Source organism: Gymnogyps californianus, chromosome 2 (assembly GCF_018139145.2).
Source record: "Gymnogyps californianus isolate 813 chromosome 2, ASM1813914v2, whole genome shotgun sequence".
NCBI lineage: Eukaryota > Metazoa > Chordata > Aves > Accipitriformes > Cathartidae > Gymnogyps > Gymnogyps californianus.
In genome coordinates, this window is record NC_059472.1 from 73,304,386 (window position 1) to 73,318,345 (window position 13,960).

At 40.2% G+C, this 13,960-nt stretch overlaps 1 protein-coding gene across 3 annotated transcripts in view; it reads right to left on the bottom strand.

The window, feature by feature from the left end:
- The window catches only part of FHOD3 (formin homology 2 domain containing 3), a 413,671-nt gene that overhangs the window by 190,109 nt on the left and 209,602 nt on the right, over nt 1-13,960 (bottom strand). For all 3 annotated transcript variants that reach the window (XM_050891468.1, XM_050891470.1, XM_050891469.1), the window contains exon 5: nt 11,230-11,335. In XM_050891468.1, the coding sequence (XP_050747425.1) occupies nt 11,230-11,335 (106 nt within the window). The remainder of the gene's footprint in view (nt 1-11,229; nt 11,336-13,960) is intronic.

The window sequence follows — 13,960 nt, forward strand, 5'->3', positions numbered from 1 at the left end:
AAAACACACTATAGATACACTAAATCCTGAGTAGCACTTTAGTGACTCAAATCAATGCACTGTAACAGCAGAGCCATCTGACAGCACTCCTCCCAGCAAACAACAGTATTTTTAAAGTTTCTCCATTTCAGGGAACTGTGAAATGTCAAAAGAAAAAATAGTACACTCCAAAAGAAAGTCTGTCCATCCAAGTCCTTCATTAAAGGCAACCCTTAGGATCTGCCCCTAAACAGTAATCTTTCCTGTGGGATGTTAACACTCCTTGGCTTCCTGGCAGCACTGAGATCTTTCTTGATGGAGACCCTCTCAGTAGCTCACATACCATTTTCCTTCCTTTAATGTGTCCTTTCAGGCCTGATACAAGGTGGAGCCACTCAGGTGCAAACCTCTCTATATTCTCTTTCATCCAGAGATTTTTAGATTACTGAGCAAGTTCAGCATCAATACATTGCTCCACTCCTGTAACTTACTCATTACTTTTTGGAAACACCAATCTGTGGGACTGAAACATTCCAGCCTTGGTCTTAAGTCCACAGCCCTGTGGACCCCATACACCCTGAATGCCCCCTCCCTTTTTTCTTTAATCACTTTCGTCATCTCCAGGAGTGTGTGAAGGAAAACCAAAGTACTTATAAGGTTGGAAGAGGGAAGAATATTTGTTTTCTTGCTGTCAACAGATTAAAAAAGGCAAAGGAAAAAATGACTTATTTTGCATGGCACCTACATCACTAAACTCTCTTCACTAAAATCTCTGGGAAGAAACTTCAAACAAAGTGATAAATTATTGAAAAACCCATCCTAAACAACAGAGGTACTGTATTTTTAGCAGCTAGTGCAAGCCGGCGCTCCTGTCTCTCTAGGGGACAGGAGGTGGGCACAGTCTCCTCTCCTGGCTTGACAGCACAGGCTTTAGCTTCAGGAATTTAAACGGAAAAAACTGGAAATGCCTCACACACTGAAAACAGGGAAAACTCCTTCTTGCACGCAAATATGGTGAGAAAGAAATCGTGTTACAATTAATAAATTCATAGTTTATCAGTCCCCACTTTCTGTGAAACTGGGAGGAACGGGATAAACCTGTGCTTCCCCCCACTAGCAGGCAGGGACGCCCAACCACAACTCTTCTCCCTCTGGCTTGCAGAGGGAAGACACAATAACCTGTCTGCCTTTCCACGGCACCTCGGCTTTGCTGCCTCTCCAGGTCTGCTCAACCCCTGCCCGCACATGCAATGACAACCTTCACGTACACGTGGGAGTGGGAGGACACCAGCCCACGTTCTCCTTTCTTCACTCCAGTGCCACCATCAATGGCTCCAGTCCGCCCTATGGGAGGTGGCAGACAGGAGAGAGGAGGAGGGCAGTAAATAGCACTGACGGCAAACTGGTCCTTATACTTCCTTACAAAGCAGCAAAAAGAGTTTCCATCTTTTCTCATTCAACCTGTGTAAACACGCAGCTATTAGCTACTTCTGCCTTCCCAAGGGGCACATGCTACTCCTTCTGTGCTCCTCAGGGCTATGCAGAGTAACAGGCAAGCAGAAACCCTCCACAGCAACAAACAAACATTAATATTCCCATACGCTCACTAGGATTATCCCTCGCTAACATCAGCCTATGAATATTGTACAGTTTTTCTTAGACACATATGTATGAACACAGCATTTATGATAGGTTAATAATTAATACTGTGCTAATACATGCAAGTCCTATGGCTTAGCTTTTAAATTCTTGAATCGTCTATGGTTTTTTAATATTTTGATGCAGTAGCAATCAGAGGCTTAAAGCAGGTCACTGCCTCGTGGTAATGAAAATAAGTGTTTTAAGAGTTTACAGTCCACTGCTCGCATTTTCTGATTGCACCTAGGAGAACATGATAGAAATGCCTATGTATGCACACTTGCAAAAAATCCAGACAGACGTGGCTAAGACGTAACTTAAAATAAATCAAACATATCTGGATATGGAAATTAACTCTGAAGACATTTGAAGAATCTCATTTTTTGTCACATCCTTATGTCACACAATAATCAACTTCATGGAATAACAGTCAGCACTTTCTAATTATCCTACACATTTGACCCTACCTCCCCCCACCCTCCTTTAAAGTCCTTAATTTTCCCTGCTTCTGTATCAGGATAAAGCACTCTGTGTGGCAGCCTAGCAATCACCATCACAAATAGCTATGGAAGTATCTAATCTTGAAATAGGAATAATCAAACACTATTTCCCAATCATATTTTACCGTGTTTTATGTGCATATATTCAATACAAGTAATTCATAGTGAAATCACCAGCAGCCGCATACTTTGTGCAAGTGTTCATGTCTCTGCCGGCTTATGAATGTCTTTATTTCATGCACATTTTCTCCTTCTCTAATGAATCAGGTTTTGGATACTTTCAGGCTAACAGATTACTACAAAAAGACAGAAATACTCTGTAATATGCTCCTACCAGTTGGAATCGGTACATTGTTTTCAAGGCTCGTTCATGAAGTTTGGGTAGTTAAATCATGTAACATCCACAGTGGCTTTAAAGGCCCCTGGGACTACTTCCCAAGTACTTATTCTTTGCTTAGTAGTTAAGGATGTGCATTTTTCATGGTTCAGCTCCTCATTTTACACGAGGTCTGCATAGCCTGAGGTGTCACATTTCATGGGAATTTCACAAAGCACAAAAAAAAAATTACACAAAACCTGAAGATTCATTTTCATGGAGACAGAAAGCAACCCAAAGCCTCCCAGCCTCTGTCAGCTTTAAAAACAAGGGAAATCCATAATTTTATGGTGGTGTTATTGCTGAATTCCATGTAGAGCATGAGAACCCTATATCCTCCTCACAAGCAGTCCCAACATGAAAAGCCATTTCATATAACGCACAGAGCAAGGAACAGCTCCGTTTATTTGTAGATGTGTAAATTACTATGGGGTGGTTAAACTTTTGAACTCAAATTTGCTTCAGTGCCAATTCCCATCCCAGACTGGGAGGACTTGTACTGTACGCTGTGTGTTAGGACCATCTGGCTCTGCTTCCAGATGGATCACGGATCAGAATCACATCCAGGGAGAAGGGAGGGAGGAGGAGGAAGAGGAAGGAGGAAGGAGAGGGCAGTGCTTGCTCCACAAACTAAGGGAACGCTTAAGGTTGTGTTCGGTAGGAAACTCAGTGTAATGCATGCATAGATCGTGTCTAATAAATATCATTTTAAAATATACAGATGAGAAATGGAGAAAGGAAACACTAAAAGCATAGAGAGGAAAGCGAAGAAGATGTTTTCCCTCTTTTTAAACTGCATGGTTTCCAAGGTCAAGCTCTCCCAGCTCCCCTTGTACAAGTAAACAAATGCATTTAGTCCTAAAGAGATTTTTGGAGAAGTGAAAGAGGATTCAGCTACCGAGCCAAGGAGGTTTAGTGTTTATGTTATTAATCATGGAGATAGTACAATGTGCCCTTTTTTCTGGTACAATGAAGAGCATTGTAATCTCATTATTTTTCATCTAAAGAGGTCATGAATCAGGATGCCAAATCCATTCGTATTTTTTCATTCCATGGCTTTTCAAGACACAAAAAGAGGCACATCTTGAGGTTCCTGCACACATGTAGCAGGAAGAGGTACTGAGCCATCAGCTATAGGTCTGATTTTTCTGGGACTGTTACTTTTGATACGAACTACAACAAATGGCACCTACAAAGCTCACTGATGGAAAGCTGGCAGCGTAGCCCATTTCATAAAGGGAGATTGCATGGCTGCATCACAGCAACACTGTACCTAAGCTCAGCAATGCTGCTCATTAACAGGTCTTCTTAGCACAGGTACACTAATTTGCTACTAATTTGCTAACACAGCTGTGGTTTGTTTGGTTTGGTGGGTTTTGTTTTGGGTTGTTTTGGTAGTGGTGGTGCGTAACCTAGGTTGTATCTCCTTGTGGAGCTGCCCCATCCTATGTGGGCATAACAGCTTCCAGGTGGAGTTGCCATCTGTTGGTATGGTTTCATGGGACTGCAGTTTGATGTCCAGCATAAAATGAATGATATGAATGTTCAGATCCCCACAGGACAAGTGTCCAACTCTGATATGCTTTCTGAAGGACTCAGCAGAAAGATCAAAGAACTGAATTTACAGGGAGACTGAGCCAGCAAGCCCCTCTCAGAAGCAACACTCCTAAGTAATCAAGCTTTAGGCACTTGATTTCTCTTTAAAGCACAGGCTGTTACTACAGCTACTTCGAGATCAACTGAGAAGTTTAGATAATTTTAAAGGACTGCACATAAGAAGTCAACTTGAATATGTAGAGATATGTGCAAGAACTTCACAGTCACATACGAATAATTGTACACTGAAGGTTAAGAGAAGAAAGTCAGGAAAGTTTTCACACGTGGCTTCAGGAAAAGAAAGAAATGCAAAGGTAAGCCTAATCGTGCGCTGGCTGTTCCTATTTACTTGGGACTGGGATACTTTTCTACAGCTGGAAAACTTTAAACAATTCTCCAGTTCACACTGAAACAGGAATAACGAAAAGGTATGCATGATACACACTCTTAGCTCCATTTTCACTACTAAACTTACATTACTACCATCTGTTTTACTGCTGTGGTACCAACCCAGAAAGCCACGTCTATTTAGGATAGAAATAGCTTCTCACAGACCTTATGTCTAGTATTTTGATAGTTACACAAACCCTGCTGATGATACATTGCTTCACATATATTTACTGCAGAAGAACATGTAAACGCTTTGTAATACCTAATCTTTAACGCAAAAGGCCAAAGCCACATAATCTATCCGGCTGAGGGAGGAAAATTCAAGAGGACTGGAAGCATTCGCGTCCTTGTAATAATGAGGGGTCTTTTTGATAAAAACAGCCAGCCAATTCCTGGAAATGGATCATCTCCCTGTTACAGAGAGCACACTTATAAACCCCAAACATTCCCAGTAGCAGTTGGCTCGATGCAGAAATGCCACGGGCTCACTGATAACTTCATGTCTGGCTTTCAGAACAAAAGGGTTATCAGCAGCAGCTTCCACTGCCTGCTTGCAAAACCTCACCCTCACCTTCAACTTCCTCTAGCCCCCTGACATCTTCAGGCACACAGTGTCCCGGTGACAGACAGTAACCAGATGGTCTTTTACCATCCAGCACTGAGTCGCTTCAGGAATTTAATCTGATTTCCCAGAATATGCAGCACAGCCCTTCGTTCTAAAGTTGGCGTGCAGGTGCGATCGCATGCCTCTGGCTTTTATAAATAGGCCTAACCGTCAGTGGCTTTGGTACATGTCTGTGATTGAGCCGATTGCCTGTTGCTTTAGAAAACCTGGCCCCCTGCCTGGGCATTCATCAGCTATTCTGACCAACTCCAGTGGCTCCTGTGCACATTCGACCGCCCTGTCAAACAGCTCGGCGCCTCCTAATTCCAACAGCAAAATCACTTTCTGCTTTACAACCAGCAGCTCTCACAACAATTCCTTTCCACTTTTTGTTGTTAGCTACACTATACTGATTAATTAAAAGCACGTGCACAATACAGATTTAGAATTACCTTGCTGCAGTAGGAAGCAGAGGTTACTAAAAGGGTAACTACCCAGATACGGCTACATCCTTTTCCTCTATCTATCCCTCTGCAAAGGTTAGCTCCCATTTACCAACTAGAAAGGTGAGGAATCAGAAGGCTCCCCCATCCTCATGTCCCAGTGTGGGATCAGAAAGTTTCAGGCTCCTCAATTGCCACTCCTGTACTTTGGAAAGTCGCTGCTCCTCTTGGAAACTTCTCCGTCACTGGCAGTTCACAATTGTGCGAATTGGAGATACCAGGCTTGAAGGGAATTGTTTTAATGGATCCCTACATAATTTAAACACGTAGCAAAGATCAGAATGTGCCTTAGAGTTATTTTTCACACATGATTTCAGTGTTTTAAGATACTTGGTTCTTTCTTATTTACATTTTAGGACTCACATAGGACTTTTCTGGTAAAAGTCCCCCATAAAATTACTTAATAGTCCTGAAAGACCTTGCAAAACAAAGAGAGAAAATAAAATAAGAGCACTGTTATATACTCATTCTGTCTGCACAAAGATAAAAGCATGCTTGTACAAATGCAATTCCAAAACAAACCACATTTAATATTTATAAGGAAAAAAATGTAGGGCATAATAATAAAGCTGCTGTTCTATCAGACTGAAGATGCTGTTGACTTTGTGTATGAACCTATGAACCTTTAATCATCTTAAATGATATGTCATCATCCTCAGAGTACGTCAGATCCCTCACCCAGGACTACTGATTTCATCTTGTGTGCTTGCACCACTATCTGTAGAGACCAACAGGACTTTATCACTTTATCAGAAATGTAGTGGGCCTGTGATAGAAAAACCCACAACTGGTTCTACTGCAACCTAGTCTTCTGCCCAGGTTATTGAATTAAGTATAGATTATTGAAGTTTTGGCTATACTGTCCCTGGAGGTATTTAAAAGACGTGTAGACTTGGCGCTTAGGGACATGGTTTAGTGGTGGACTTGGTAGTGTTAGGTTAACGGTTGGACTCGATGATCTTAAGGGTCTTTTCCAACCTAAATGGTTCTATGATTCTACATATCTTTAATTTTAGATTATAATAATGGTTTTGGGTTTTGGGGGACAGGGGTTAACTTAAAGCACAAATACTGCCTCAAATCATAACTCTTAGACTCCTTCCAAGCACTTGTTTTCCTTTATTTCTTCTTCTTAAAAAAACCCCACTAAAAATCCAAAACCGCCAAACAAAATTAAAACCATCTCTCATCCAGACTTTCAACCCAAATTCTTATTCCCCATATAAGCACACAGCTCTCACTAAATCACAGAGCTGCATCCAAAAGCTGATTTGATTTAAACATGGTCTAGTATGAGCACAGACTGATGTCCCATTTTTTCCTCAGCCTTAGTTCTTTGAAATTCTGTGCTGTAGCAAGGTCAAGGCCTCTTCCTGCTTGGACTGGACACTGGGCTTGTGCTTTCAGACCACAAGAACGAACTCTAGCTTTCATCTAATTATGGACACCTATAAATACCAATTTGAATCCACAAACAGGCAATTAGGGATCCAAGTATACAAATACACTCTGCAAAAGAGGCTGGATGATCTTTTGACAACCTCCTCATTGGATGTGAGGGACAGACAGGACAGGATCCCACCAGGCAGAGCTTCTCACATCATGGTGTCAGCAGATTCGTCCCTGAACCCTCATATCTCACTTATTCAGTATATTTTAAAACAATTAAGCCTTGGTCTACACAAGCTGCTTTTCTTTCTCACCTTCCCAACAGCACTGGCTAAATTAACAGAAAACATGAAGACTACCATAATTCTACCAATTATTTAATTAGTCTGTGCTCAGCCATGGCATTTCATGTGTTGCCTTCTCATTCTGTGCAAGGAACAGAAGATCTCGAAATTATATGCAAAGCATCTTCAAAATTACAATAAGATTTATATTAATCCTCATCAGTTGTGGACATTCTCATCTATCTTTCACCCATTTCCATTTATTTTTGAATATTTAGGCAACATCCACCATACTGCAATCTTGTAACTGGGACAGAAACTTTTAACTTCAGTGCTATGAGTCAAGTTCATCATCCTTATGGATCATTGTCACCAAAGGGAAAAAAAAGGAAAGGGGCGGGGGCGGGAAAAGGAAAACAAGCCTGTTTCTGTGGGGGGGGGGGGGGGGAATCCCTCAAAACACAGAGTTTCTTTCAATGTCCATAATAACTAAAAGGAATATTGATGAATAAATTTAGGCTGAAGAACTAATAAGTAAGGAGGAACAAAAGCTGTTTTCTAAACTAGTCTTTCAACAGAGTAACTCTGGAGAGAAGCCCTGGCTGCTATTGGTTTAAGGCCTATAGGCCATACACTGACAAAAGGAAACACTTTGGGAAAGGTACTGTCAAATAACCCTAGTTCAGGGGACCCGAGCAGAAATCAACAGTCGCTCCTTAGTACTCGACAATAAACTATCTGGATTTCTCAGTATTGTATGTAAAAGCCACACTTATCTTCACTTACCCATTAAAGTAACTAAAATTTTCATGACTCATCTTTAGTAATTCTTTTCGCAGCTTGGTCTGGCTTGAACCAAGTCAAAACTACTAAGCAGAAATTCACAACCAGGAAACATTAGAGTGAAACAATGCAGATCTTTGGAAAAAGGAAAGCAACGTCCTCAAGAAATAACTTGTACCTGGGAACTCATTGAACCACCTACAACCCTTACGTGCGCATATATTTCCAGCCTATTTTCCCTCCTATGTCCAAAGCTATTTCTTGAAGAGTGCAGGCAAACAAGTTCACAGGAAACACTCGGAAATCGCTCAGTCAAGACGATGGGCAGCCCCGCGTGGGCGAGTCCTGAAGGCAGAGGAGGCAATGCCGTGCCTAAGGCTGGGTTAGGATCACAAGAAGAAAACAGTGAATTACACCAAAGGTGCTGGAGAAATGCAGCCAGAACATGGAACTAAGAAGAAATCTCATCCCTTTATGATTCAAGTTAAATGCAGTGAAAATAAGGAAGATATATTCCACTCCAAAAGGATCTGCAGAACAAGGACACCACAGCAGTAAGGCACAAAAATTCTAGACAAAGAGGACTTTTTTTTTTTTTTTTTTAAAATCTCCGTAACTTAACACTGAGTTTAAAGCTTATTGGACCACCTCAGTGCTAACTATGATGTATCTTCAGTATAATTTATTCACCTCTTCACCAGTACTCCGGGTTTAGTAAAATGCAGCACTGCAATAATACACACGACTGTCACAAAAACATCCAACCGATCGCTATGGTCTTCCAAAAATAATATACCAGAAACACACTTACATGACGTATTTAATGTTTCTTTTCAGCACCCTCCTCAATGTATTTGGATAAGATTGTCTGGCTACACTGTACTTCCAAACCTATCTTTATCTCATTGCACATGCAGACCTATTCAGAAAGTACATGCTGGCTCCTGGAACTGCAAACCAGCTGACATAATCTTGGAGTTATAACAAGCTTTGAACTTCCTGAAAAACAATCAAGACCAATTTAGTTTCTTAAATTAAATCCACATCACACAGAAAAATCATATTATTGTAAGAGATACTAGGATACACTACCCAGAGAGAAACTTTAGCTTCATGCACCAGCAAAATAGGGGAAAAAAAGACCTGATTTCAGAAGGTACCAATCCCTAAAAGCATCTTCTTAAAATAAGGTTTTTAGCTTTATGGCATACTTCTACATGGTTAGTTTTTGTTGTTGGTGGTTTGTTTGTTTGTTTTATATTTATTTTGAACAAGCTGTGATCACTTGTTAATAACAATGCAACAAGATGAGTTTGCAGTTTCCTTAGTATGATGCCGTGGACATTGGCACTAAGGCTTTGTTTTATCGTTCATTGAATTCAGTGGAAAATTTTGAACTTCAGACCATGGAGACCAAGCTCTTGAGAGCTAGAGAAGCCACAACAAGAAAGAGACTGCTGTGATCTCCCTGAATTCTGGATGCATTAGGGTATATCCTAGTAACATAGACAACATTTCATTCCTGTTAAAAAAAAAAAAAAAGGCAAAAAAAAAAGGCAAAAAAAAAAAGCAATCAATGTGGAAGGGAGTTTTAATTCTTCTCAATCCATACCTGGATGATGTCAAACAAGATCTCAGTAAGATGAAGGTACATGCAATACTGTGGTGAGATCACTCAGATGTGACTGATTTCTCTGGTTTTAGCAGATCCTTCTGCCACCTGTGAGGCTCAGTGCCCTGGACCTTATCTGACATTGGAGCAGAAGAGCTGCACAGCTATCCAGCATTCGGATTATGAGGCCACTTACACTTTACACCGCTCAGGTGTAAACACCTATCAGGCTTCCTTGTTTTGAATTTTCAATATTTGGCTGCAAAACCCAGCTGAAGGGCAAAGACATCATCCAGCCACAATAGGTCAATGCCGAGCTGATAAAGGAGTAAGCCCCTAGACTGAAGGCCAGACTGTCCTATACAGCACCTTTATTTTGCTTCCAGTCTTAATTTTCTGAGAGCATCTATGGCCAGTTTTCTCCCAGAAACTTCTCTCTTCAGCTGTAAAGAAAGTCTTTTCTCTTTCACGTGTTTCTGTGTCCTTGTCTAGTTTCATTGCAGTTAATAGTCTTTTACTTTTGAGTACATACAAGCTACTATTCAAGTACATTTATATCACTGCAAAACTGACATAGAACATAATTTCTGTGGTACTGGTGTGGTTTCTTTTATACCCCCAAAAGCTGGTATTTGTGCAGTCTAACCTTCAAGTTCTTCGCATGAAGCCACACTTACTATTTGCATCTTTGCTTTCTATAACTTAGCATTTCTGGTTCTTACAAAATCCTTCTCCTTATTTTTGTATTTGTTTTACTCCTCAATTTGCAGTTTGAGTTTTGGAAGCTAAATACACCAAAGTGACATTTTTAAAGACAGCTATATACGTCAGTCTAAGAAAATTCAAATGAGCAATCCACCACAACTATGCATTCATTAGCACTCTCTATTTACTATGAGATCATACAGCAGCAAAGATCCCTTGGTGTAACTGTTCTCCCCTTGCTCATAACCCCTCGAAATACTGAAGGAACTCTCCGAATTTGCAGCCTGGGTTTCCTGGCTAGATGAAAATCGCACGCATTCATTTGGACCACAATACAGTAAATCAGCTTTCTAATCCAGTAACACACCTTTTCCACATCACTCTTCAAACCCTCCCTTTGCCAGTTAACTTTTAAGTGCAAAGAACAGAATGTAAGCCTGTGATTACCTGTTTAACTCCAAAATATCACATAGCTAAAAATTGTTTCCAGCCAACTGACCTTAAGATATGACTGTCTCACTGTTTATTCCATAGCTACAAATCACACTCCAAGAAGTTATTTTGCTCTGTGCCCTTTGACATTTACAATCATCCGGTGAAAACTTTAGAAAGCCTTTTCTTTCTTAGATTTACAGATTTGCAGTATAATCTACAAGAAAAGCTGGACAATGGAGAGACTATTAATATTTGAATTTTCTAATTCATCCTGCTCAGCAGTGACTATTAATTCCCCCTTAATTTTCCTGCATAACATGCAAGAATCGGGACGAAACTGAGAAACATGTTCCAAGACACTTAACATGTCAAGTTGCAGCAGAGCTGCGAGAGCTTCAGAGCAATAAAAACAACTTTTGGATGCATTTCCTTTACCTCTCAGGATGTAGTTCTGATAATTCTGGTCGGCCTCTGCTCCCACTTTGATTAAGCAAGTCAGACCTTCAGCAACCACAAACTCATGAACCAAGTCCTTGTCATCCTGTCACAGGAGAAAGGAAAAGCTGCATTAGAATTTTGAAAGACAAAGAAACAAGATATATCATCATGTAAAACCAAATGCATGCCTGCAACACTGACTTTATGTTTCAGATGATGTAAGCACGTTGATACGAAAGTTGTTATACAGAAAACCAGAAGCAGAATTCTGAATTTTAACATCAGAATTAAATACATCAATGCACAGCAAGAAAAACCAAGCTTTTACTTTTAAGTCAACTACAGAAGATTAAAATCAGTAAAATATGACTTCTGATTTTTTCATTAAAGGCTTGCAGACATTCTCCCCATACTATAACCTCATCATATCACATAAACAGACATCCTTAAAGCCTTAAAGTGTCAGGATCAACAAGAGAAGGCCATCTCTATGCCTTAGCATAATTCCAGTTTCAGTATTTTAAGTGCATACAGCAAAACTTTAAAACTGGTGTTTATTGCAACGTAATATTATATTCATTATCTTAACATAATATAATTCATTATATTTAGAATGGGAAAGTATAATGTTGAATATAAGAACACTAGTAGATAATATTCCCACACTGTGATGGAAAACACAGCAAATATAAGAGAAAATACTCCTCGGTATTTCATGGGAGTTTATACTTGTTAAAGTGACTCACTTTTTTTTAACCATCAGTCCTTTCCTCAGTGCAGCAGAACAACCCCATATCACAGGTATATGTGAGACCAGGGAGAAGAGGGCTTTGCTGGGCGCTACATACATAATACTATGGCAAGGGACTAAGGGACTATAGAGCACCGTATCTAAAGCTTGCCGCCTTCTCTTACAGAAGGCTCATGTAGACAAACAGGAGGCTACTAAAATCTTGATCAAACAGCACTTAATGAATTAGCCATACCAATTAGGCACAAAACCAGTCTAAACTATTAATGGAAGATAACTACTCTGTGGACAATCATAGTTGCCAAGTCCCTTCTTCTAAGTATTTTTAACATATGTTTTCATACACAACAGTGTATTAGATACAAATTTCAGCTTTCCAATAACGCAGCCGTGAGAAGCCAAGATCCAGACAGTAGATAGTTTTGTTGAGAGTGATTTCTGAATTCACTGCAAACACTTAGAAAACTGCCAAGGGAAATAAAATAATCAAGCCCCTTATAGTGTGACAATTCATGTACTGCACATTTCTTTCAGCCTGACAGTTTTTTTCTTATGAATGTCCTTCCTTCACAAGAGCTAAGTTACATAATTCTTACAGGCTGAGCAAATGGGATATTTAAAATTGTAAAGTGATCTAGCAATTTGTGAGAAATTTAGAAATTATGAGAAAAAAATCTGTTTAATGTTGCAGAAGATCAGATTTGTTAAAACAATTTAAATATATATTGTACAGTCATGTATAGATACACAAATTTATCACATGATAAAGGTGATTTATCCTTTAAAAAGTATATAAAGAGGAAGCATACAATCATTCCCCGCATCTTTGCAAAAGTATATCGTAAAACCCCAAAATACATAAAGATAAAATCCACTGCTGTGCACACTTGAGCTAAACATTTTATTTCTTAGTTTCAAGGTTTTATTTTTTGAGAGTGTTATTTTTTTCTGTAGATAGATAAAAGCCTTGATAATGTTTTCTGAAGAGCTAGGAAGTTTACAAAGTCCCATGTCAGACCAGGGCACGACAGACGCAAGCACACAATTTTATGAAGACAACAAATTTCCTCTATCCATTTGCCATACTCAAAAGACTGTGGGATTACTAGTAGAGTAGAGGAAGAGTATGCTGACAATCTACCTGTTAATACAGATGGCATTAATTACATCCTGATTTCCTCTGTTGTACATAATGGTGTTTTAAAGGTGCATGCACAGATCCCCCTCCACTGCAGCCCACCAGGGAATTCCCTTTGCCATTCCAGAAGAGAACTGAAGAATTAAGATGGCTGTTTACATTGAGCAGCTAACGACATCTTTACAGCAGGGGACCTTTGGCTGGCACTGAGGCTGCTGTATGGTTAGCCCAGCCGCCAACCTAATGAGCATGTCCCAATGCATGGGACGGGGATCCTCGGAAGGGGCATGGTCAGCCAGGGCACGTGGACCTCTGCCTGTCCCATCCCAACCAGTGGCCTCTGGCAAAGCCCTTCCCAGCTGCCACCAGTTAGAGGACTGAACTCTTCATTCTGAAGCAATTTATCTCAAGTTAATTTGTGCAGCAAGTGATGCCAAAATTCACATGGTGAACTTCCAGAACAACATTTTACAACAACTGGAGTCCTGGAAAAATAAGAAAAGGACCCAAGATAAAATGCTTTCTGATGATCAAAGCCGTATCTCAGGTTCACTCCCCCCAAACTTGGGGTACTTGATTTAAAACCAAGCAACTACAAATAAATACATAAATAAATATGCCTGCATGCAATACACAGATCCAAATCACACAGGATAGCAAGCTTGCCTTGTACAATGGAGAGCCACCACCAGCAGCGCAGGGAGGCAGAACCATACCCATGGACCCCAGAGGAGTCTCCTCCCTGGCCGCCAGGCAACTGCTCCCTCCCATACATCCCTTTGTATATGGTGTTTTTAACTCCAAGAAACTTGAGTAATCTCTTGTTCTTCAAGAATTTT